Source organism: Uloborus diversus, chromosome 7 (genome assembly GCF_026930045.1).
Source record: "Uloborus diversus isolate 005 chromosome 7, Udiv.v.3.1, whole genome shotgun sequence".
Classification (NCBI taxonomy): Eukaryota; Metazoa; Arthropoda; class Arachnida; order Araneae; family Uloboridae; genus Uloborus; species Uloborus diversus.
In genome coordinates this window covers 70,746,419-70,769,976 of record NC_072737.1, presented here as the reverse complement: position 1 = coordinate 70,769,976, position 23,558 = coordinate 70,746,419, and the positions used below count along the sequence as shown (strand labels likewise).

The following is a 23,558-nucleotide window of genomic DNA, read 5'->3' as shown; positions in this document are numbered from 1 at the left end:
TGAGGTCGCGTGCCAAATTTCAAAAGAATCCGATCGCAGGAAGTTGGCGAAATTTGAGCTGCAAAATTCCGTTACAAGATACATACATACATACAGGTGAAGCTAATAAAAGCGTGTTAATAAAAATGGATACTGTGTGTGTCCCTTTACTTCCATAGGCGCACATATATGCAAAATTTTAAAGGGGAGGGGCTCCGATATTTCCCACATGGAAACCGATTTCAGTACCGATTAAAGTCGACCGCCGCACTCAGTCCCGCGGGGGGCCCGCTACGCGGACCCCCCCCCCCCCCGTGAGATGGAACCTAAGGCCTACGGCTAAGAGGTGGGGTGCGTGCGGAGAAAAGTACCGATTAAAGTTACTAAAATTTGACATTTTTAATAACTTATTCATCAATGGCTGGAGAAGAAATGTTTTTACGATTTTGCAAAGAAAAAAGTAGTATCAAAAGCAACCAAGTTCTAATTTCTGAGGGGGGGCTGAGTCCCCACCCCCATATGGGCTCCCATGTTTACCTCGCCTTCGGCACAGCGGTCCTTTGATGCTCAGGAATCCACATGGGGAGGGGGGGGGTGGTTAGTTAAGTCTATAACACATGACTTAATTAAGTCATAAAAAATAGGTCACTTCACTGACCGTTTTTGGTTTGAACATCAAATTTTATCACAGTTGACATCCTCCAACACAAAAAGTATGACTTTTTTTTTTACTGTAACTAAATTAGCGAGTACTTTAGTATTTCTGTTCAAAATATTGAAATTACTGAATTTAAGCAGCACTTCAAGCACTAAACGAGGCATTTTTGCCCTCTCTAAGGATACTAACCTTTTGATCAATTTTCAGCACATTTGAGATTTCCAAACGCAAAAATCTGACCAAATGTAACTTAGTGCTTTTGTTCATAATTTTCAAATTTCGAGGTCATACTTCTCGCAGAAGATTTTACTTGATTTGAAAAATCTTTTATACCTGTAACGTTGGGATTGACCATTTTTCTCAAGTTTCAGAAAAATAAAAGTGCAAAACGAGGCACGTTGACATCCTGAAAAAATTTGAAATGATGGGCCTGGCAGTATACCTGCTATTTACAGCAGTAGCAATAGCATGGTGCAGTGATCATCGTCATGCATTGTGGAGGAGTATATTCACAATGGCGGTTTTTTCACTGCTATTCAGCAAAAATTTCGTCTTTGGCTTCAACTTGGCGAACACAATCCTGTTCTGCAAGTAAAATTATTCACATTATGCAGGATTTTCCTTACATTCCTAAGGTGACCATTTATTTTTTCCTCCACGGCCATGGTCACCTTATACATTCCTATCAGAAAATCTCTAGGCAGCTGCTTGTTAATGTGTTAAATGCTTTGGGGATTCTTGGACGGATGCTCTCACACGCACCACATTTATCAGACTTGTAATGGTCTGGGGTTGGCCAGGCATTTTTGTTTATAAATGTGATTCTAAAATTTGATACTCAAACATGATTTTTTTTTTCTATTTGGAACAGGATCATAACGGTCAAATTAACAACGAGGGCGAAATTTTTGCTAAAATTGTAATAAAAAAACCACAACTGTGAATTCCTCCACAACACATGATAAGCAAGTAACGAAGCTAACAGAATGCTTGGGTTTATCGATAGATCTATTTCAAATAAATCTGCAAGAAGGTTCTTCTGCCTTTCTGGATTTTATCACTTTTATAAGTGTGAAAAATAAATATCTGCAAGTCAAAATAAATGTATCTTAAAAAGCGAGGTTTTTATATGAATTATAATAGAAATATTTCATTTTTAGGCTCTTTTGATGACAAACACGAGCAACTGAAAATGGAAAAGCAAGTAGTGAAGGGTCAAAATGGACTCTTGGCATACCATGGTCGGCCATCATTATTCTATCCTGCTGTTCGTGCTGAAAGTGAAGATGAAGTGATCCCATACTCTGGTTTTCCAACTCGTTTAGCAAGTGGATTAGGAACAGCCAAGTTTTTATGTGGAGCATGCTTAGCTCTCTTGGGGGGGATGGCCGTTTATGTGCAAGCTTGGTCCGCTTGGATGTACGGCGGCATATGGAGTGGACTCTTTGCCATTTTTACTGGATTATGCATTATTTTAACAGCTAGAAAGCAAAAGCCACAAAGAAAGTCTCTTCTGATTGCATTATTAATTCTTTCTGTGCTTGGTTTCTTCAACACTGGTCTTTTGGCCACATTTACAGCTATGGGACTAGTAGCCGAAGTATACATGGAAGATGTAGCTGGAGCTTTAGTGTGGCGTGGTGTTGAAAATGCATCGCCATTTGCAGTTCAGTTGTTGCTATTAGCCACAGCTACAGCAGATAGCTTACTGTCATTAGCTTGCTGTGTCATCAGTGGTCGTGAAGTATGCTGTTGCGGAAGCCCAACCCCAGCATTACTGACCATACATAGAAGGGACAGATTAATCAGCTGGTTGGGTTCCCAACAAGAATCAGTTCCTTCCCAAAAAGTATTAAACTTGCCACCGGTACATTTGGTGCCTTCGGTGCGTCATCAGCAACAACAACGACAAAGTCGCTCAAAGACTCCGTCTACTTTGAAAGTGTTTCCAGTGTCGGGAACAGACACTAACGAATCGTTGCCATCATCAAGCGGGGGAACATCGACAAAACTCAACATGCCTTTAGTGAAGGCAGATGAATTAGGAAAACATTCTTCGAAACATCGCGGGGAACGTCGAGCGAAAAAGGAACGGCGTCCTGATGCAGAACAAGGACATGCCAACAAGAATAGAAAAACATCCGAGACATTGCCAAATGATATGAACAATATTAAACAAAATGCTACGAACATTGACGAAAAATATTTCGCTCTTGATAAAAAATTATCGGAGGATTTCATTGACAGAACATGGAACTTTGAAAAGCATACTTGAAGTACTTATTTTTCAGAGTTGTGTCAATTATGCAGTAATGAAAAGAAAAGGATAGTGCAAAAAACATTGATGAAAATGTAAACGATGGAGGAACGAAAAAAGTGTGTAGGTGATATCATCAATTCCATCATTTCTTTTTGATGATTATCAGTGATTAAATTGATATCATTTTGGATGAAGTGAAATGATAATACCTTAATGAGATAAGAAAATACCCAGATTCCATAAAAGTGGCTAAGAGGTTACAATTTTGTAGGTCACGTTTTATGAAATGCCAATTCTTGTGCAGGGTACTGTATTTTTTTTTCATTAAAAAAATGGATACATAAATGAAAAATGCTGGGAAGCCTAGTGCCTGTAAGCAGAACATTATTTGGCATCCCATCTTCACTCATCAAAGCATTTATTTTATACAACGCTACTGAATGAATGTCATTTTTTTTTTTTTAACTCCTCAAAGGGGTATTAAAACTTATGAAAAGTCGTGATATGCACTTTTCTCTCCAATAATGTAAATATTAATAAAATCATTTGTTTGCTTCGTTTTAGCTGAATTAAATTTTAAGTTTTAAAACTGTTCGATTATTTAGAATTCTATATTGTGTTTGTGAAAGCATTTTCAAAAGGAATTTAAGTAATTTTTTTCTTCTTATTTTCTTTATTCTTCTTTTTAACAATCTAATAAATTGAAAGAGTGTTCTTCAGATTGTTTTAAGATAAGTCATGGACAGCATGTAAAGTTATAGGTTTATATATTATAACACATAACCATTAGTATATTTTTATACACCCCTTTAAGCTGCAGTCAATGGAACCCTGAACTTAAATTTTTGGAAGAGCTAGAATTCTCAATTCTCCGAATGGAACTCCAAGTTTTGCTGAATGATACATACAGATATGCACACATACGTATATCTAATGAAAAGGGACATTCGGTAATTTAAAATTTTCAAATATGTCTCCGAATTTGCCAAATCCTCAGACAAAATTTGCCGAATGAAGAAATTAATTTTTCGGGGATTACAGTGCTCTAACATCAAGACGTACCTGGGTGCAGTATATAAAATACATTGGTTAAATTTCTTGAATTTTGTTAAAAGTTATATAATGTATCCCACGGCTTTCGAATTTCTTATACACTGGTGGACAATTGCTAAGGACGGATTCCAATCGGCTATGTAGCACGTAACAAAGTCAGTGTAATTCGATGCCAAGTGAAATAAACTAATGCCAGAACTCTAGAACATTACAATGACGATAATTTTTTGTACTCTGAAATCCAGAAGGCGTTGAAAAGTGATTAAAGACAAAACGGTCATTTTGGGATGAATACGTAAAACTGAGTCAATGTATTTACCGCCCCCAGGCATTCTGGCGTAAGAAGTCAATATGAGATATGGCTACCATGGAGAGCGATGCAAACTTCCACACTTCATGTGATGCTTTACACCACATTAGCCAGCAGCTGTGGGGATAATTTATCCCATTCTTCTGTCAGTCACGAATAAGGGTGTCCTTGCTTATTGGAGGTTGTTGTCGACCCATAAGACTGCTCCCAAAAGCATCCCAAACATTTTCAATATGTGTCAGATTTATAGAACGTACTGGCCATCCGATAGGTTGAATATTTTGAGTAAGCTAGGCACTCCCGGAAGGTGATTGTTATCGACATGTTTCGTTGCCAACCATGAAAACGAAGTTATCGCACACAGCAACACAGAACATGTGAACATGAGGCAGTAGAAAAACGTTAATGTATCACTAGCCATCATCGTCTTATCTGGAAGCACACAAGCGACGTACAGGCATTGATCATAATCCTACCCATACCATAACACAACTTGTATGATACTAGTCCTTTTCTTTTATGTTTGCCGACTTGTATGCTATACCACTCTCATGCCAGGTTAGTTGTCGTCCACAATTAGAGGACAGACTGAACCTGCTTTCATCTGAGAGTAGTACACAAGGCCAGAGGACTTCTCTCCAACTGCGATGCTGAAGACATCATTACAAGCGAGCAAAACACTGACTAGTAGACAATGGGAGGTACAAAACAAGATAGACAGGTGTATAGTCTTACTGCATTCAAACTTCTGGCTACAGTTTTTCGGGATATTTGCTTGCTAGTAGCAGCAGGAAATTGCTCTGCTACCTCAGTTGCTGTGTTTCGCTGGGTTTTTTTTTGTTGCTACCACTAAGTACCGATCTTCTGCTGACGTCGTATTGCATACACGACCTCCTTCGTGACATTTGCTATGCATTCCATTTGTTTGAAACGATTTCCAAACTCTAGAAGCAACCCTGTGTCTGACATCGAACTCCCTAGCAACACCTAAATTTTTCTACCCTCCTTCGATGTTGCCAACCACACGGTCACCCACAAAATCATCTAAGGGATGTCGGGAAGACATACTGAAAAATGCAAGTTCGTCAAAGGATTCTTTCCCATCAAACTTTGCTTTTAAACAACAATTGTCATTATGCGCCCAATCCTTTATATCGCTTATCAGGGCTATTACGTGACCAACAACATCATGAGTCTAAAATTTGCATACTCATGACACGTCTTACTGTGTCCGAACTTATGCTAATTTCCATATTTCCTTGCCTTCCATTTTGTGGTTGCTAAGGCTGCTATTGCCATCCGTCCTTAGCAATTGTCCACCAGTGTATTACCTACCTTTTATGAGTTATTCTGATGGAATATAATAGCTTCCAAATATTTTACTAAGTGTAGAATAACACACTAGTGTATTTTTAGGTCTATTTAATCTTAAATGAGTAGTTGTAGTTGCAAAAAAAAAAAAAAAAACGGCATTTTAAAAAACAAACTGTGTAGAAAAAATAAATGTTTCAAGACTAGAGTGCTGCCATTTAATATTCAGAAAAGAAACTAAGAGCTTCAGTTTTGTAAATTTTTTACAAAATTGTGGTTTGAAGTGAACTGCAAAAATTTGCAAATATGTGAAAGACAGAGGGGGGGGGGGTCTTTTTTAAGTTTGTGGAATGGAGGGCAAGAATAGTAAATAAAAATGCAATATTATTTTTTCTTTCCAATACATTCACATGCAACTCGAATACACTTCTCAGATCTATCAATTTGTTTATATCTTCACAAAAAATGTTGAATCAATCTCCGAAAATACGCTGAAATTGTCTCTTTTATCGCTTTTAAATTTCTTCCCATGTAACACTTTTTTCATTTTGGGAAACAGGTAATAATTGCTAGAAGCCAGGTCTTTATAATATTAAAGCGTACTTTGTGCAGGGCAGCCAACGCAAGACTACTCTTGTGAACTAGAGCACTGTCATGCAGGAGCAACACACCTTTCATCAATTTTTCTTCTCATTTTCTTTGATTGCATCTTCCAACTGTTCTAATGTTGAAACATAATATTCTCCCGTTATAGAGACATCTTTATGATCAATCAATAACACTCCTTCTAAATCTCAAAAGATTGTCGCCCTGTGTTTTCCAGCCGATTGCGTCACCTTAAACTTCTTGGGCGGTGCTGTTTCTTTTTTATGCCACTGCATGGAGTCTTGCTTAAACTCAGGTTCATAATGATGAACCCCAGTTTCACCCCAGTAACAATCCAGACCAATACACGATCCTTATCCTCGCTACAGAGGTCCAAAAATGCATGTGAACATTTGACGCATCAAATCAAAACTGGATTCAAGAGATTTAGATTCACATTCACCCAACACAGTTTTTTCCTAGTTTTAAATTGATTTTGATTTGTTGTTGTTACTGATCTCAGACTGCCTAGCAAAACAAGATAATCACCATGAAGCCAAAACTCTCCAGAAAGTCATGTCCCTAACATCCTAAGATATAGGTAGGGAAGGTTGAATCAGCAGCTGGGGCAGATGCAAGGGGAGGCTCATGACCCCAGCCCCCTAAAGTGTCGACAATAGTATGAATCCACATTGTATTCTTACAGGAATTAATAAAACTAACTCCCCTATCGCAGATTCTAATCACAGCATTACCACACCACCAAATCATGTTAATCCCATTTATAGAAGCATGCAGTCACATTAGAGAAGTACTGCTGTACTTCTATTTTTCTTTTTTTCATAAATGACAGTCATAAATTTCAAGTAATTGAACCTTAAAAGAATTCAATATATTTTATTAATGAGTCAGTTTGTACAGCTAGGATTAAGGACGTTCAGCAATATATTGTTATATAATATTCACAGGGTTTCCATTCAGCAATAGCATGAATTAGAACATATTACTCAAACACTTCGATTTTCACATAATACCAAATCATTACTTTTGTAGAAACTATATTTCAGTAGAATTAAACTATATTTAATAATAAGCATATTTATAGAACATGCATGAAGCCAGAAGTAATTATATAATGAGATTATCCTAATGTAATAAAATAATTTGAAATTCAAACCTCTTAAGGCAGTAAAAATAGATGAATAGAATCTTAGGCATTAGCCATAATGAAATCTAAACTAATTCACTTTTAGAAACTGATTACTGTATATAACTTTTGTCGAATGATTTTCAATTAAAAATCAATTGTTCAAAATATTTTCAAAAAATGGTAAAATTTTCAAAAGGTTCGCAAATAAAAACTGCACATTTCCATTCTCAAAGAAAAATATTCAGAAAAACTTCTACTTGTGTTAAAAAGTGATGAACGAACAATGAAATAAAATAATGAACAGGTACAAATGAACTTGAGTAACCAATCATACAAAATAAAAAATATAGACACTAAAATAACAAATGTGTTAAGTGTAAATGAATAAAACAAGTTATATATTAATTTATAATTTAACAAAAGATAAAAACATACTACATACAGCCTTGTGCAGAAAAGAATCCTTAATAATTGCAAAAAAAAGTACCCTTGAACCTTAATTGAAATATCTCCATCATAAAGTTTATTTTAAACTATACAAGAAAATCAGCAAAATTTGCAATACAAAAAAGGGTTTTATTTATTATTTTCTAATTCATTGGTATGACGTTATTGTTAATGAAGGCGTTAAAATATGTAATGCTTGGAGAGTCGTTCAAAACCAAAAAATAAATATTAAGTAGTAGAAATTTGAAAATATGTTGAATACTTAATGCTAAAATATTACAGGATACAAGGTGTACATATAAGCTCTATAAAATGCACAACAGGCTGCATTTGCACAATCACAGCACACAAAAAAACAAAAAAAAAAAAAACCTATATATTAAATTATGAGTCACATGTATATTAAAAAAGATCATTTCTGAAGACCAGCTTCTGCAACGATTATGAACAATATATACATAAAATTGTTTAATGAATATAACCTAAAAATTAAAATCTTTCCTGATTCGTACGAGAACTACTAGCAAAACACATTTGCTTCATTTATCACCAAACACACACAATATAATTAATAATATAAGTTTTCCCAGCAAACAATGTATTCCTAAGGACATTAAGAAACCAGAACAAATTAAGAAGAAAAAATGTTCAGGCATCTCTCTAAAGTTATCTAAAAATAATGCTTAATGTCTAAATGCTTTTTAATTGTGCTTTATATCCTCTACAACTTTTGAAGAAAGTATGAGAAACGTTTCTTTTAAGTTGTACCCAGCTTTAAGTTGTTTAAAAATACACCTTATTAAAAAAATATCAAGAGACAAAAAGATATGAAGTGATACAACATACAGTCATAACAATTGCACCCAGAATTGAAATTAACACTGGCAGAGAACTTTTAAACAAGAATGTAAAAAACAAATAGTGCTTATTTTGGCAGTTTTACTATAGTGCCTAGAAAGAGAAGTGTGCCGATTGACGGAGAAAAAGTGAGGTCAGATCTGAAGAAAATCCAGATGGCGCTGCGCTCGAGGAATACGTTATGCAAGTGCTATTTGTTACATGAGTGTTCATTTATTTTTTGAAGCATATAAAATTACCTAATGCTAATTTATCTTCAATGAAAATAGTAGACTATAAGTATTCAATAACTGCACGTCTCTTATTTCTCTACTAATAATTAAGTACCCCAAATAATGTACCCATACCATTGCACAGGATTCTAGCTTCAACGTCAATAAAAAGTTTTCTGACATCCAATACTGATTTAAGGAGAGGATAATCTACTTTTACACCTTTGACTAAAATAGTAGCATTGATTTGTAAATTTTCTTCTACTTCAATAATGATCTTTTTATCGTCAATATTATTTTCCACATAATTTTCATTATATACAAAAACTACAATATTTGGAGATTTTTTAAATTTCATACAAACCCAATATTTGTTAGGCAAATTAATATGCACAATTTCATTTATAATAGCTTTATACGTGGTTATTTCAGTTTCATCTGCGGAAAGATCAAGTTTTATTTTTTTCAAACTGGGAACATTTTTCTTAACTGCATAATTCCTGATGGACCTTTTCTTTGGTAATTTTTTAGTAAAGTATGTTGGCAGATTTGGGTAAATTGTTGGAATTGCCTCATTTTTCATAAAAGGTTTTCCCCAAGGAATCAAAACTTCCTCATCATTTATAATGTGCTTAAAATGTGTTTCAATAAAATGTTTTTCGAAATGCAGAGCACAAATTTAGCAATATTTATCGAAAACTTTATCTAACCTGGGAATTAACGAGTTCCACTTCTTTAGTTTTTCTTTATCTGCTGGAGCTTTAAAAAGCGAAACCTTTTCCTTGCATGTTTTGTACCCACTTTTGCACCCTGGTACAAAACAAGATGAAGCTTTACTTCTTCTAATGTTCAACTTTGATGCCTCCATTAAAAGCCTTAAACGCTAATTCATGAAATATTCACGAAATAAAGGTAAAAAAGAGAAATGCGGAACTAAATTGTAACAAAATCCCAAGTCTACTAACGTAAACACCGCGAAATTGAACGTGCACTCTGACCTCACTGCCCTCTAGCGGTTTTCATAAAATTTGTCTTCAAGAATCGAGGGGGGAAAAGCGCCGGTGGGCACACTACTCTTTCTAGGCACTATAGTTTTACAGAGGCAATCTCCTTTTGTCTCCTAAATAAAGCAAATAATTACTTTCTACTCTATTTATACAATTTTCTCTCATCAAGAATCAATCAACTGAAATTTTCCCCAATTCAGGCAACTAAGCTTATACTGTTGTACTGTATGAACTGTGACTATATGTCACTTTTTGATCCTCTGGCTCTAACGTGACATCCTCAGTTGATGCCAAATTGACAGCGATACTGTCCCCAGCACTTAGTTGTTGACTATGACTACAACTCAGACTTGATCGACTATATCGATCTTCGGAAGCCATAGTTTCCATATCCGAAGCTGCAGCACGATAATCATCTGCAGTAGTGGCCAAACTCTGACCATCCATAGGACTGTCTTCATATTCATACATCATTACTGCTGAACTTTTGGCACCATCTGCTATAGCCTGAAAACAAAAGTAGGGATAAAACAAAACAAAGATGATGATTTAAAGAATTAATCTTTTCATTTACATAAGTTTGAGCATCAAGAAAAAATTTCAAGCATTATGTAATGGAAGAATTCTGCCATGGGAAAGTAAAGTCAAGAATGTGCAAATTTTTAATTTTAATTTTATTTTATTTATTTCATTTTATTTTATTTATTTTATTTTTCTGTATTTCTGTCCAATATTTTACTTTAACTTTATTATACAAGCTTGTATATTTGATTTCCACTGAAAATAAACCCCTGAAAACATCCAGTTTCAACATTTCCATGTTGTGAGTAAAGAATTCAAAATGCGTTTCTTCAAATATCTCAACAAAACTCATTCCTATAGACACTAAGTTTTACCTTCCCACTGCAGAATTCTACTGTATACTAAGTTATAGGAGTCACACATACAGCAGAGTAATATTTGTGCACAAAGACACTTTTTTTTCAACATAAAAGTATTGAAAAATAAAACAATTCCTTTGCACTGAAAATAAATACATTTGCCATGAACTTTTCAACTGGCAGAACTAGGAAAAATTAGAGCTTTCACTTACTGTCTGACCATTGATTAAATGGAAAGGCTAATATCCGGTTTATAGGCGGAAATAGACATATCTATTAGTTTATAGGTAGTGTTAGTTTGTTTGTTACATATGTGTACTTTTGCCTTTCTATTATTTAGCCCCAGTTTTGTAAAAATGAAAATTTGCTCACGGCAATATTATTTTAATCTAAAGTATATTCAGTCTATATTCTCACTACAAAAATTGATTTATTTATTCACAACATACTTTTGAGCTTACCATTTTTCTTTTACATTCCCAAACAAAATGAAAACATTTTATTTTGTTTTTGTTGTTTCCATAGTAACTGTTTTTGTTTCCCCTCATTTTATTTTAGAGAATGCAATAAATGAATAAGGCACTAGTGACACAAAACGTGTGTGCCAATATCCCATCGCTATTTTCCCTTCTCACCTGTCAGATTCATTCAGATGGAATCGTCTTTACTTGGCCGATTGCCAAATTACATACAATACATGGTCAAACAGTACTAGAGGAATTTCAAAAAAAGCTTTGAATAATATGCCACCTGATGGCATATCTATACTGAATTGTTAAAATTCCAAAACTTCCTACGTCATACACTGAAAATAGGGACTGCAATACCGAACCAAAAATTCAATACCTGTATTCGATATTTTTGAAACGTGATACTGGAATACTGGTATTAGTATCGGTATTTGAAATTGCCAAAAAATGCTTGTAGACCTATTGTTTCGTTGCCACATTTCATAATTTTATACAAAAATTGCATTATCAAATTGCATTATTAAGTTTATGAATACGTATTTTGAACAAATATCAAATGAAGGAACACATGTTGTAATAAAAAAATCAATAATATTAAAAAACATAATGCATCTATTGAATTGTCTCAAAGCCTGGAACTCATTTAATGCTCAACTTTCCAACAGTTGAAAATACTCTTTCTGGATTCACACAGGTCGGTGATATTGTAAACAATACACGATACCCCTCCTCTAATGGTAAAGAAGTCTTCACCTTCAAATAATTCCGACCTTTTGCACGTTACTTTTGGAAAAATCATTTTGTGTGTGTTGTATTGTGTGTATTATTATATTTTTTTTACATTTATAGCTAGTTGTAACTTTTTTCCGAGAGATGATACTTTTCTAATATTAACATCATTTTTTCTTGAGCAGGAGAGGTTTGAGTTTGATTTTTATTATTAGCCCTTTGGTTTGAAATTTACGATAAACTTGATTAAATTTGATATTGTTTCCCTTATCCCTTTTCACGTTCTTTTACCAATACCAGTTTAACAAACCAATACCAGTGACAACAAATTACCATTTGAACTTGGCTTGAACACGAAAAAGTTTTTTGCCAAAATTCAGTACAGTTGAGAAATATTTAAAGAAAATATCATAAAGTATTACTGCAAATGATGATTGGAATAAATTATTCAGAGAACAAATACATTTAAAATTACACTCAAACTTATCTTTCACAAAAAGGAAAGTGAGTGATCAGAGAAATAGAAAAAATTAAAACATAGTGCTCAAAAATGCACAAACATGTGATTCATCTCACCATTGTGAGTAATGAAAATATTATTTATCGATCTTTCCGCAACTTTTGTTAAATGATATTCTATTAGTTTGCACTTTTGAAGCCTAATATTTACATCAATAGATTGATTTTGGTTATATATCATTGAAAAAGAAATGTACATTTAAAATTTAAGTATATATTTAATAAGATAAATTGAAAAATCTTTAATTGAAACTATTTATTATTTTTAGCTAAAACCAAAAATACGGGTATTTTATTTCAGCAAATACCGGTATTACGAAATTGCAAAATTGCTCGAAATACCGATATTGCAATCACTAATTGAGTAGATATGCAACATTAGACAAAGATGCGTCTGCTAATTTGTGGTTCAACTAAGAAAGATAGATTTATTAACGTCGGGTAAGAGTCCAGAAATCTTATGCCACAATGTAATACTATAATACTAAGGTAACATTGTCAGCAGTCAAGAAAATAGTCATACTCACCAGCCAGTTTTGTGGTTTGCAAAGTGGTTACAATTTAAAGACTCAAAAGCCAGGTGAATTTATTTAGCAATATCTTTTGTTTCGAGGTTCTGTGCTGTTACAAGTTGCATCTAATATAAGAAATGCTTGATTGCTCCAATTTTTTATACGTACGTAAAGATTAATTTAATTTATATGAAAGTTTTTTACATCGAAAGTAATCACTTCTATACTTAATCTCAAATTACAGAGCATTACGATGTTGATGCATGACCATGCATGGCTAGACACTGGCTTGCGTTGAAGTGTAGATCTTTCAACCTTCCAAAGTTTGTTTTGTAAGAAAACTTCTTGTAAAAGTATGGCTTCTTTCCTTTGTTTTTATTAAAAGCATTTCTTTAGTATTAAGCAAAATTTTGAGCTAAGGGAGTTAGCATTCAAGGGTTTTGACTGCATCTCTACAAAAGGCAATTTTTCTGCACTATTACTTGGTGATTAAAATTGTTTTTTTTTTTCACTCCACCCTATTATTCATGCTTTGTTATTATACTAAAAAATTAAGGTTTTTATGGACGTAAATTCTTCTTCTGAAGCAGCATTTGTCACCCACCATGAATTTGCTTTTGTTGCTGAGTTACAAAATTTCAAAGCTCATTGCATTTAATTGGCATTTCAAAAAAGACATTTTTGTCATTCTGTCCTTATAGATTTTTCCCACAGTCAGGATGTCGATAGAACCTCAAAAGTGAAATTTTCTGACCTTTCTGGGAGTTTTTCAAAACCTAGAATATCGGTGACAATACAGTCAAGTAAACTATCAAAGCAACGGATATTTTAAAAAATTTTAATTTTTCAGGTCAAAATTATATTTTCCTACTTTTAAATAAAATTCCTTTAAACAAATTAAGAGAAGAAAAAAATCGCCTAGTTACAAAGTTCATAAAACAATGAGTCAGCAAACAGTCCTTGTGGCTTCATGTGTGGGACTAGGCTGAATGCAGCAGTTAACAGACTGATTGTCAAGTTTAAGATCTTCATCAAAATCTTTTCTTGAAAATCCAATTACTCACATGTGATTTTATAACCGTATAATATAAATATTTACCTTTAAGATTTCTAAACAAAGATCAGTTTCTATCGGTATTGGGTCTTCATTTTCTCTATTGAAGATAATGACAGAAATCTGAACAGGATGTGGCAAGGGTAAAGGAATAAATAGCTTCTCTGAATGACTAATGCATTTTACTTTCCACGGATATAACTTTTGCCTGAAAACAAAAATATTATGAGCAAAAGAAAATTAAAAATTATTTGCAATTAAAAGAAAACTTAATACAAAAAATCTTGCCTTTTAGGTTCCTTCTTATGAATGGAATTAGCAGCTGCGTTTATTGGGTTGAAAGTGTTTAGATCCAAATATGGAGAATGAACATGAACTTTACCTAAAGATGAAGTTTTAAAAGAAAATGTGAGTTTTAATACAGAAGTTCCAATACACTAAATGCAAGAAATATTGAAAACACTTGAAAATGATTTGATGTGAAGCATGTCAAGAATGATAGAACTTTTTAACTTATAATTATATTTAAAAAATAAATAAATAACAAAACAGGGGGTGGATTTAGAAAAGAATAGGACACAATTTAGACAACATTTTAAAACACTTTTAGGACAATAAATAAAAAGTATCAACAAATACAAACATTGCTATTTTGAGCATATGTTTTGCGTTTTTGTCAACTTTGTTACAGACTACCCCTGACATTCGTAAAATTTATTACTGAAAATATTTTCTTGAATATCATTATTGAATGTTGTCTCCACCTTCTTATGTCACTCCCTCAATGATCTATCAAAGTTTGTCTAACTGCTTCTAGAGGGCACATAAAGCTGTTTGACGAAATTAGAATGTTTTGGTAGCCATCACAGCACATTGTATCAAAAAAGAAAAGTAACTTGATTTTTAGTTTTATTTTTCTCAGAGGGAAATTTTGACAGGGAGTAGACTGAAAGTTTTTTACCTCATTAACACCTCTGAATACCAGTAAATATTAAAAAGTTCTTATTACTGTTGATTTAAAAGTATTTAAGCATAGCTCAGTAAGCCTAATCTCAATTCAAATGATTGTAAAAAAAATAAATGGCCATTTCATTACTCCCTCATAAGAAAGAAGTGATGTAACTGATAAAGGAGAGATGAATTTAGGTTACTATGTTATGAGATTAAAATTAAACTATCGTTTTTATAAATAAATGCTAATCAACACACCAAACTTGCAGCCATTTTCACTTAGGTAAATTTTATGATTAGCATCACTCCTTCATTTATATGAGGTTTGACCAGAAAATACGTATAAATGTGTTGAAGTGACGTATCACGGCGTCATGGGGGCGTCAGGAAGTGACAGTTGCTGTAGCCAATCCCCTAAATGCTCAGTTCAAGTCAGAGCACTCTGTGTGTAAGTAGGAGTGTGTGGCTGCTAGTTCAAAGACACCCTTTTTCACCTGCCGTCGGCATGGAGCTATCTCCGATTGAGGAACAGCGCATCAACATCAAGTTTCTCCGATTGAGGAACAGCGCATCAACATCAAGTTTCTTGCAAAGCTAGGCAAGAATGACTGTGAGATTTTTGAGTGTTTTGAAACAATTTTATGGAGACAATTCTCTTAGGGAACCAAGGCCGAGAAGATGTGAAAAGACGCCCTTCAACATCGAATTCTAATGAAAATGTTGAACAAATTCGGGCTTGTGTTCTTAAAAATTGATTGTCAGACAGACTGACAGTCAGAATGATAGCTGACAAGCTGGCAATGCCCAAAACAATCGTTCACGAAATTCTGACACAAAAACTTGAAATGAAGAAATGCGCCCGCTCACGTGTCATTTGTTGTGCGTAAGTTTTTGAACCCAAAGCTCAATCACTGTGACAGACCACCAGACTTATTCACCCGATTTAGTCCCTTGTTACTTCTTCCTGTTTCCGAAATGCAAAATGGTACTTCAGGGACAGCACTTGGGAGGTTTGGAAGCCATCAAGGCAGAAACGACACAGCAACTGAACAGCATTACAACTTAAGACTTTCAGAACTGTTATCAACAGTGGAAAAAGCATTGGCAGAAGAGCATCTTGTCTCAGGGAGAGTACTTTGAAGGAGATCATATTGTAATACCTGAATAATTGCAAAATAAAGTTATTATTTAAGTTTTATACTTATTTCCGGACAAACCTCGTATACTAAAAAAGATAATAAAATGTGCAAAGTAAGAAAAAATAAATATGATTAATCATAGCCAATAGTTTTCTTAATATAGATGAGCTCAGATTAACTCATAAAAAAATAAATTGTCTGTTTTAACAAAGTTGATAGAAAAAAATTTTTTAACTCTTATTTAGCCTATTTGGAGAGAATTACCCTTATGTTCATTTAAATTATTATCATTATACATTCAACGTACAACATATGAAAAAAAATCAGAGATGGTGCAACAATCAAATATTTTTTATTTTATTGAAAAAAAATGCGAAATGTGTGTATTTCTGTCACCCTAATTATGCTTCTGTGCATGAAGCGTGAAAGGTAAAAAATACAATTTCTGGTTTTAGACTTGCTTATCACATGATACCAGGAGTTGCGATTTGAGATATGTGAAGTAGACCTGTTCAAAATGACTAAGCTCTACTTGGAGAACTTTGACTTTATGAGTCGAGTTACATGACACAGTCAAAAATGACTTGCAATATGACTTATTCATCTCCCTCCCATAACACTGAACTTGTCGGCAATTGGTGGATTTAGCAAAATGAAAAAAAATTTGAGTTAGTACTTTAATAACAATTGCCACTGACAGTACGATCAAATTTTACTTGAATAAGTAATACTGGCTTCTTAAGTCCAGCAACTGGCATCTAAGTGCAAAACCCAGATACATGATTCCTTATAAAAAAAAAACTTATCATTAAAACATCTTAAACGCAAGTTGTTGCCATTACTGGAAACAAATCTTCAAAAACTGACATTTATAATAAAACCAATACATGTAACATATGAAAAATGATTGCAGAACCAATACAAAGTTGTGTACACATTTTCTTTTATCTTTTTCATCAATTAGTACAAGGTCTCATTTTTTCAATATAACAACAAAACTGATAGCAACACAAAAAGTTTTATACAATGAAATGCAAACATTTGAAATCCTAAAATGTCATATTTTTAGTACAACATGGAAAATATTAACTAATATTTACCTTTTGGTATGTGTATAACATGGGTGAAATCTACCTGAGGTTGATGTGCAATAGACTGGAGCATTTCTGTGTATCTTGTAAGACTCACTCCATGGGCCTAAACAAAAATGAAAATTAAAAAAACTTCAAATAACAATAGCAAATTGTATACTGTTCACTGCTATCAACAGCTGATCAGTTTTGACTCTACGTTGATCGAAAAATGTCCAAAATGGACTACAATGCAGGGGAAAGAGAATTTGAATGGCTTCACTCAAACAACAAAAGTGACCATCAAAACAATTTTTGCACTTGGTTGGGAGCTCGAACTAGTTTCATACACTCACTTCTTCAAACAGTTGATATTTGCACATTAACAATTTCAAGCCAACACATGTTTTTTATTTGTGACTGGACTAAACACCATTTATTTCAATTCAGGGTACACACTAGAATGTGGGATTCAAACAAAATTTCACTAGAATCCAGAATTTTACATTTTTCAGTTTTGTTTATAATTTTGTTCCTGACATTTTTTAACTGAGATTTTTAAACAAATACATTTTTATTAACAGCAATATTTTTTCTTTTTTAATATAATCAATTTAATACTAATTTTTAAATCATTTATACTAACTTCAACAAAATAAAGCAAGTTGTGCAGTGATTAATAAAAAGGTGTTATCTGCTATTTATTTTACCCAGCAATGATACACAGATACATATTGATAGCACCGTTTAACATGAATTTATTAGACTTACTTCTAGTTGATAGCATGTGTCACTTTCTTCAAGTGGTGTTAAAAAATCAATGGAGAAAATTTCTGATAGTAATTGAGCAGCAAATCCTGAAAAATATCATTATATTATCAACACTTTGGTAAAATTATGTGCAGAACTTAATATATTACCTTATATGCAAAAAATAGGTGAAATGGAGTGACTGAGTTTTGTGAATGATAGAAAATTTTGTAATATGCTTGTAAAGTTGAGTCATAAAAATTACAATAAAACAAACTAGTTCAGTAGCATATGATAGTAAGTTTATAACTCAGGATGTTAAAATAAAGAACGAAATAAAATGACAGAGAGGAGAATTGACAGTTGAAAATTAGGATTTTGTTCTCCATTATTTTGACACTCATATACAAGGCAATTTTTTTTTTTTAACTTACCAGACCAATCCCTATATGATAATCCTTTCTTATCCCAGAATTCATCTTCTTTGAGTTGAAGTCTTTTCAACACATGAACAGGAAAAAATCTCTGCAGAATGACAGTAGCTACATGAAGAGTAGGCTGCAAAGAAAAAGAAAGTTTAACTTAAAAATCAAACAAATAAAGCAAAAGTTTTTAAAGATAACCACATTTTTTAAACAATTTATAAAATAACAAAATTGAAATAATGTAGGACCAAGAAACATAAGGCCACAAGCTAAATCATGCATGCTGTTTCAAAAAGTTACGAGAAAAGAATAAAATACTACAAGAGGAATACATTATATATATATACAGGGGCGAACTGGCCAGGTCGGCTAGTCGGGGATCCCCGACTGGGCCAACCGCCGAGTGGGCCACATCAAGCAATTTTTTTTTTATTGAACTTAATATATTTAACACTAGAAAGACGGCGTTTTACGTATACCTAGAAAGACGAGCAGCGGTCACATTGACCGCCGTACTTAATAGATAGGAAATTTCCTCCTTTCGAGATTTTTATCCATAGAAAAGATTTGTTTCAACATTTCAGAGTTTAATTTAACTATTTAATCGTAATATAGTCTGCAAATGAGTCTCGGATAGCTTTTTTTTAATTTTATGTTCGATCAAGTGAAATACACATGCTTTACACCATTGGCATTGAGAAAGAGCAAATTTGTACAAAAAAGAGGAAATTTTTATAGCATGTAATAACTAACAAGTACTATAATCAACCATGCATGTGTTGGATTAAAAATATCTTAATATCGCAAGATACCGTGCATTACTATTTTACAGTATTTCGCAATACTTAATATGTTAACGCGTCACCTGTATATTAGCCATTAACAGTTTTTTCTTTTTTCTTTTTTTTTTTTGGCAATTAGAACAAATGCTCGTAGTTTTATTTCCGCATAATTTAATTTCACACTATTTTAATCTTTTTTCTGAGGTAGATACTTATTTATATGCAGCAAAATTGATCAGTGAAGGGGACTTGGAGGAAATTGAAGAAATAGGAGTTCTGTTTTTGAAATTTGCCCCTTTTTTTCGGCGTCGGCACTTTTCCCTTTTTCTTTCACTACTTTTTATATTTTGAGCATCAGTTTTTATTAGCGAGGTTTCTTCTGATTCTAACTCAGAAGAACAATCCTTTTCTGCAAATCTAGGCTCCGAAAAATATTTGCACTAACCTCATGAAAGCAAACTATTCTCATCGCAAGGAATATATTTCTCTTCAGATAAGTCACACTGTTCATTCGAACCGTAATCTGTTTTAGATATAAATCTGCAACTGTTTCAGGAGTTAATGTTCCTATAAGTTTTGCTTGTCAACGGTTCTTCTTGACATCATGAAGATAATTATGTGACTGAGCATTTCATTATCACCGAAGAAAATAAACGTCAATGCTTCAAGCAAAGCACATGTTTTGGTGCACAAAACAATTCCAGCAAACATTTTTGGAACTCACCTGTTTATATTTACTTCTTTTTAGAAACAAAGTAATTTCACGTGTCCAGTCACATGCTTTTCAAATTTACCTTTCTCAACTTTGCCCCCTGTGTAGTGTGTAGATAGCAGAAAACTGAAACCATGAAACCAGCAGGTGTTTCGCATTTTCCTAACAGTTCAAAGAATTAAACCTGACCCAGCAGATACTACTCAAACACAGAAGAACATTACTCACCCTGACAGCTAACAATAGTCCATAGTACACACAACTGATAAGAGAAAAAAGAAGAAAACGGATGCATAAAGAAAGGTTCACAAAGCGGTCAAAATGACTGTTGTCGGTCTTTCTAGGTATAAACATTTATAGCGACTATAATAATAATCCTAAAGGACAAAAATTACTGTTGTAAGATCTTAATAAATAGTTAGGAAAAGTCACTGAAGGAAAAAGAGTTTGAAAATTAAACGCAGCAGATATAAGTATTTGAAAATCGTTTGCGGTCCAAATGACCGCTTCCGTCTTTCTAGTGTTAAATTCACACATAAAACTTTTTAAAGTGTCAAGAAAAAAAATCATGTAATTTGTTTACTCTATATAAAAAAAGCGCTTGGAAACAGGTCCCCCCCCCCCCATCCTAGCGGGAACCAAAGTAAATAGCCGAAGTCCACACGTACAAATACTTTCCTCTCTCATCAACTTTTTCTCTAATTTTTATTTTTGGGGGCCATGGCTCCCACATTGAAGAAATGGGAGGGAAAGAATTGGGACCTGACACGGCCTGAAAAAGGGCCTGGAACGAAAAAAGAGCGTTAAAAACTTATATTTGTCTATCTATTAACAAAATATCTATATCTATTAACAAAAATTGAAGAGACTTGCACCATTAGGCAAAGTGGCTCTGGCCATGCTATGAATGAGTCGGCCATGGCTATGCTTTGGGGGTGTTAAACCGTTTACCCGCCAATGTTCCAAAAATGGAACATCATATTTAACTGAAAATTTTCCTAAGAAAAAACGTTAAAATAAACAAGTTTTTTTTAACACAGTTTAGTCTTATTTCAAAGTATTTTTTGATTTTCTGCTTGATTGTTTATTTATTTTCAATTATTTACTGCGATTTTTCAAAGATGCATGTTTTTTTAACTTTTTGCAACTTTTTCTTATAAAATTTACCAAAAATTGGCTTTTTCAGAAAATGTGATGAGATTTATTATAGTTGTGAAAAATACTTCAATGTATGATTTTAAAATGCTTGTAGAAATGTACAATGATATTTCCAAAAGGTGTACCCCTTCAAAATAGCATGTTCCAATTTTGGAACATTGGCGCTTTTAGGGAGTCAAATTTCCAAGAAATAAATCGTTCGACTTCAAAGGTGAAATTTCATTTTTCATTATATATGTTTCTTTTTTCTTCTCATTTTGAATGTACTCTGATGTAGATGTTGGCAAAACCAAGTAAGTTTATATTTTGAAAGGATATGACGTTTCATTAGCAAAGAAAATAATAACAGTCTACTGTTTGATGGACTATATGGCTCCGAATCCGCACATGCTCGGACAGCTGCATTGTGACGTGATAATAAAAAATATTAGTGAGCGTTTTATTCTTCATATTTTACATGCAGTTCAATAATTCGCTAGCTTTGTTTTCGAGCGAAACGTAATTCTGTTTGACGTATACCAACTGTTCATAAATGTTAAAAAATGTCTACAAGATTTCTTACTGTAGAACAAGCTGTGGCTTATTTAGAGACATTGTCAGATTTGGATTTGTCAGATGTAGATATATGCCAATTACCCCCTGATGAACCAGGCAATATCACTGAGGAAGAAGACATTTTAGAAGACGAGTTACAACCTATTACACCAATTGATGTATGTGGACAGGTGGACATTTTTTCCGTCAACTCTCGTGAAAATTTAACAAAAAAATCGGAGGAAGAACAAAGCCTGAAATCATTAGATAATAAAAGTAAAAAGCGAATGAAAACGGAAAAAAAAGAAAAAGTTAGAATTATCAGGCAATAAAAGTAGAAAAAGAATGAAAATGGATTTAACTTGGGAGAAGAAAGCTAATTTTCAGAAACTGATTTCGTCAGAAAGTATTGAACCGCTTCGACACGCATTTCCGAATATAGTGAATTTATCTCCAATTGATTTATTTTTTAAAATTTTACCTTTGCAGTATGTTGAACACTTAGCAAATACTACGACAAACTTGTATGCATTGCAAAAAGGAGAATCAATAGATGTTGACAGAGATGAAATCCTACAATTTTTTGGTTTGCTGCTATTGAGTGGGTACCATTCCGTTCCTTCTGAAGATATGTATTGGAGCAGTGCAGAAGATACATCTGTGCCAATTGTACCAACAGTTATGCCTCGAAATCGTTTTCGAAAAATAAAAAACAACTTTCATTTGATGGACAACCACGAATTAAAACAAAATGACAAACTTGGAAAAGTATACCCTATTTACGAAGAATTGTGTAAAAACCTTCAACAATTTGGTGTATTTCATGAAAAATTGAGCATAGATGAATCTATGGTTCCCTACTACGGTCGGCATTCATGTAAAATGTTTTTTAGAGGAAAAACAATAAGATTCGGCTTCAAAATTTGGATGCTGTGCTCTTCAAGTGGATACCCATATTCCATGCAGATTTATTCAGGCAAAAAAGAAGGATCCCCTGATGTGCAATTAGGATCCAGAGTTGTAAATGACCTATTCTCAGTTTTGACTGACACGTCTAAGCATGAAGTATACTTTGATAACTTTTTTACATCATATGACTTAATTTCTCAGCTATCAAAAAAAGGTGTACGAGCAACAGGAACAATTCGTAAAAACCGAACTGGCCATTGTCCACTGAAATCCAAAAAAGCCCTTTCTAAAGAAGATTGAGGAAATTTTGACTATCGATCTGATGGATCAGTGTACATGTGCAGCTGGAATGAAAATGCAGAGGTTACAGTAGCATCTAATTGTTATACACATGAGCCACTTGCATCTGTAAAACGTTACTCAAATGAGCAGAAATGCAAGTGTGCCACAACCTCATCTTATCAAGAGATGCAATGAAGGAATGGGGGGTGTGGACGTCTTGGATAAACTTTTAGGGAGCTACAGACCTAATTTTAGTTGTAAAAAATGGTGGTGGAATCTTTTTAGTCTGAATATTTCAGTTGTAGCTAGTTGGTTACTTCATTGTGAGTTACACAAAGTCAAGATGAAACATTTAGAGTTCCGAAGAGAAATAACAATTCACCTCTTAAGAAGAAAAGTACCAGTGGAAGGAAAGTCATCCAGGGCCTCGTTGTCATTTACATAAACGATCAAGAATGTCAGACGGACATTATATTGTATCTGCATCCCAAGGATGTTGTGCGGTGTGCAAAAAAAATACGACTAAGAAATGTTTCCACTGCAACAAACGACTTCACCAGCAATGCTTCCTTTCATATCATGGGCATTAGATATTTCTGTATTGGATTTTCTGAATTCTGGTATGTACATAAATGCAATTTAAAATATTATTTTTTCTGTAATAAAGTATGCTAAGATAAAAACCGCATTCAAAACCTCTTAGTTTAAAAAAACTCTCTGAAAAAAAAAAAAAAACTTCATGCAAAGCGCCAATGTTCCAAAATTGGAACACACTGAAAAACATAGTAAAAAAAATTTTTCTGGAAATTTTATTTTATTTCTGTATTTACTAGACATAAATAGACATAATT

General features: G+C 33.5%; 2 protein-coding genes across 2 annotated transcripts in view; one reads left to right on the top strand and one right to left on the bottom strand.

The window, feature by feature from the left end:
* Window positions 1-3,449, top strand: part of LOC129226025 (uncharacterized) — a 56,893-nt gene extending 53,444 nt beyond the window's left edge. The window contains exon 3 of the mRNA XM_054860600.1: window positions 1,798-3,449. Coding sequence (XP_054716575.1) covers window positions 1,830-2,912 — 1,083 coding nt within the window. The 5' untranslated portion in view covers window positions 1,798-1,829 and the 3' untranslated portion in view covers window positions 2,913-3,449. The remainder of the gene's footprint in view (window positions 1-1,797) is intronic.
* A 6,591-nt stretch (window positions 3,450-10,040) lies between these two features.
* The window catches only part of LOC129225725 (uncharacterized), a 70,771-nt gene continuing 57,253 nt past the window's right edge, over window positions 10,041-23,558 (bottom strand). The window contains exons 27-32 of the mRNA XM_054860219.1: window positions 18,340-18,463; window positions 17,927-18,012; window positions 17,186-17,282; window positions 14,284-14,377; window positions 14,041-14,203; window positions 10,041-10,337 (exon numbers count right to left, since the gene is read on the bottom strand). Of these exons, the coding sequence (XP_054716194.1) occupies window positions 10,041-10,337; window positions 14,041-14,203; window positions 14,284-14,377; window positions 17,186-17,282; window positions 17,927-18,012; window positions 18,340-18,463 (861 nt within the window). The remainder of the gene's footprint in view (window positions 10,338-14,040; window positions 14,204-14,283; window positions 14,378-17,185; window positions 17,283-17,926; window positions 18,013-18,339; window positions 18,464-23,558) is intronic.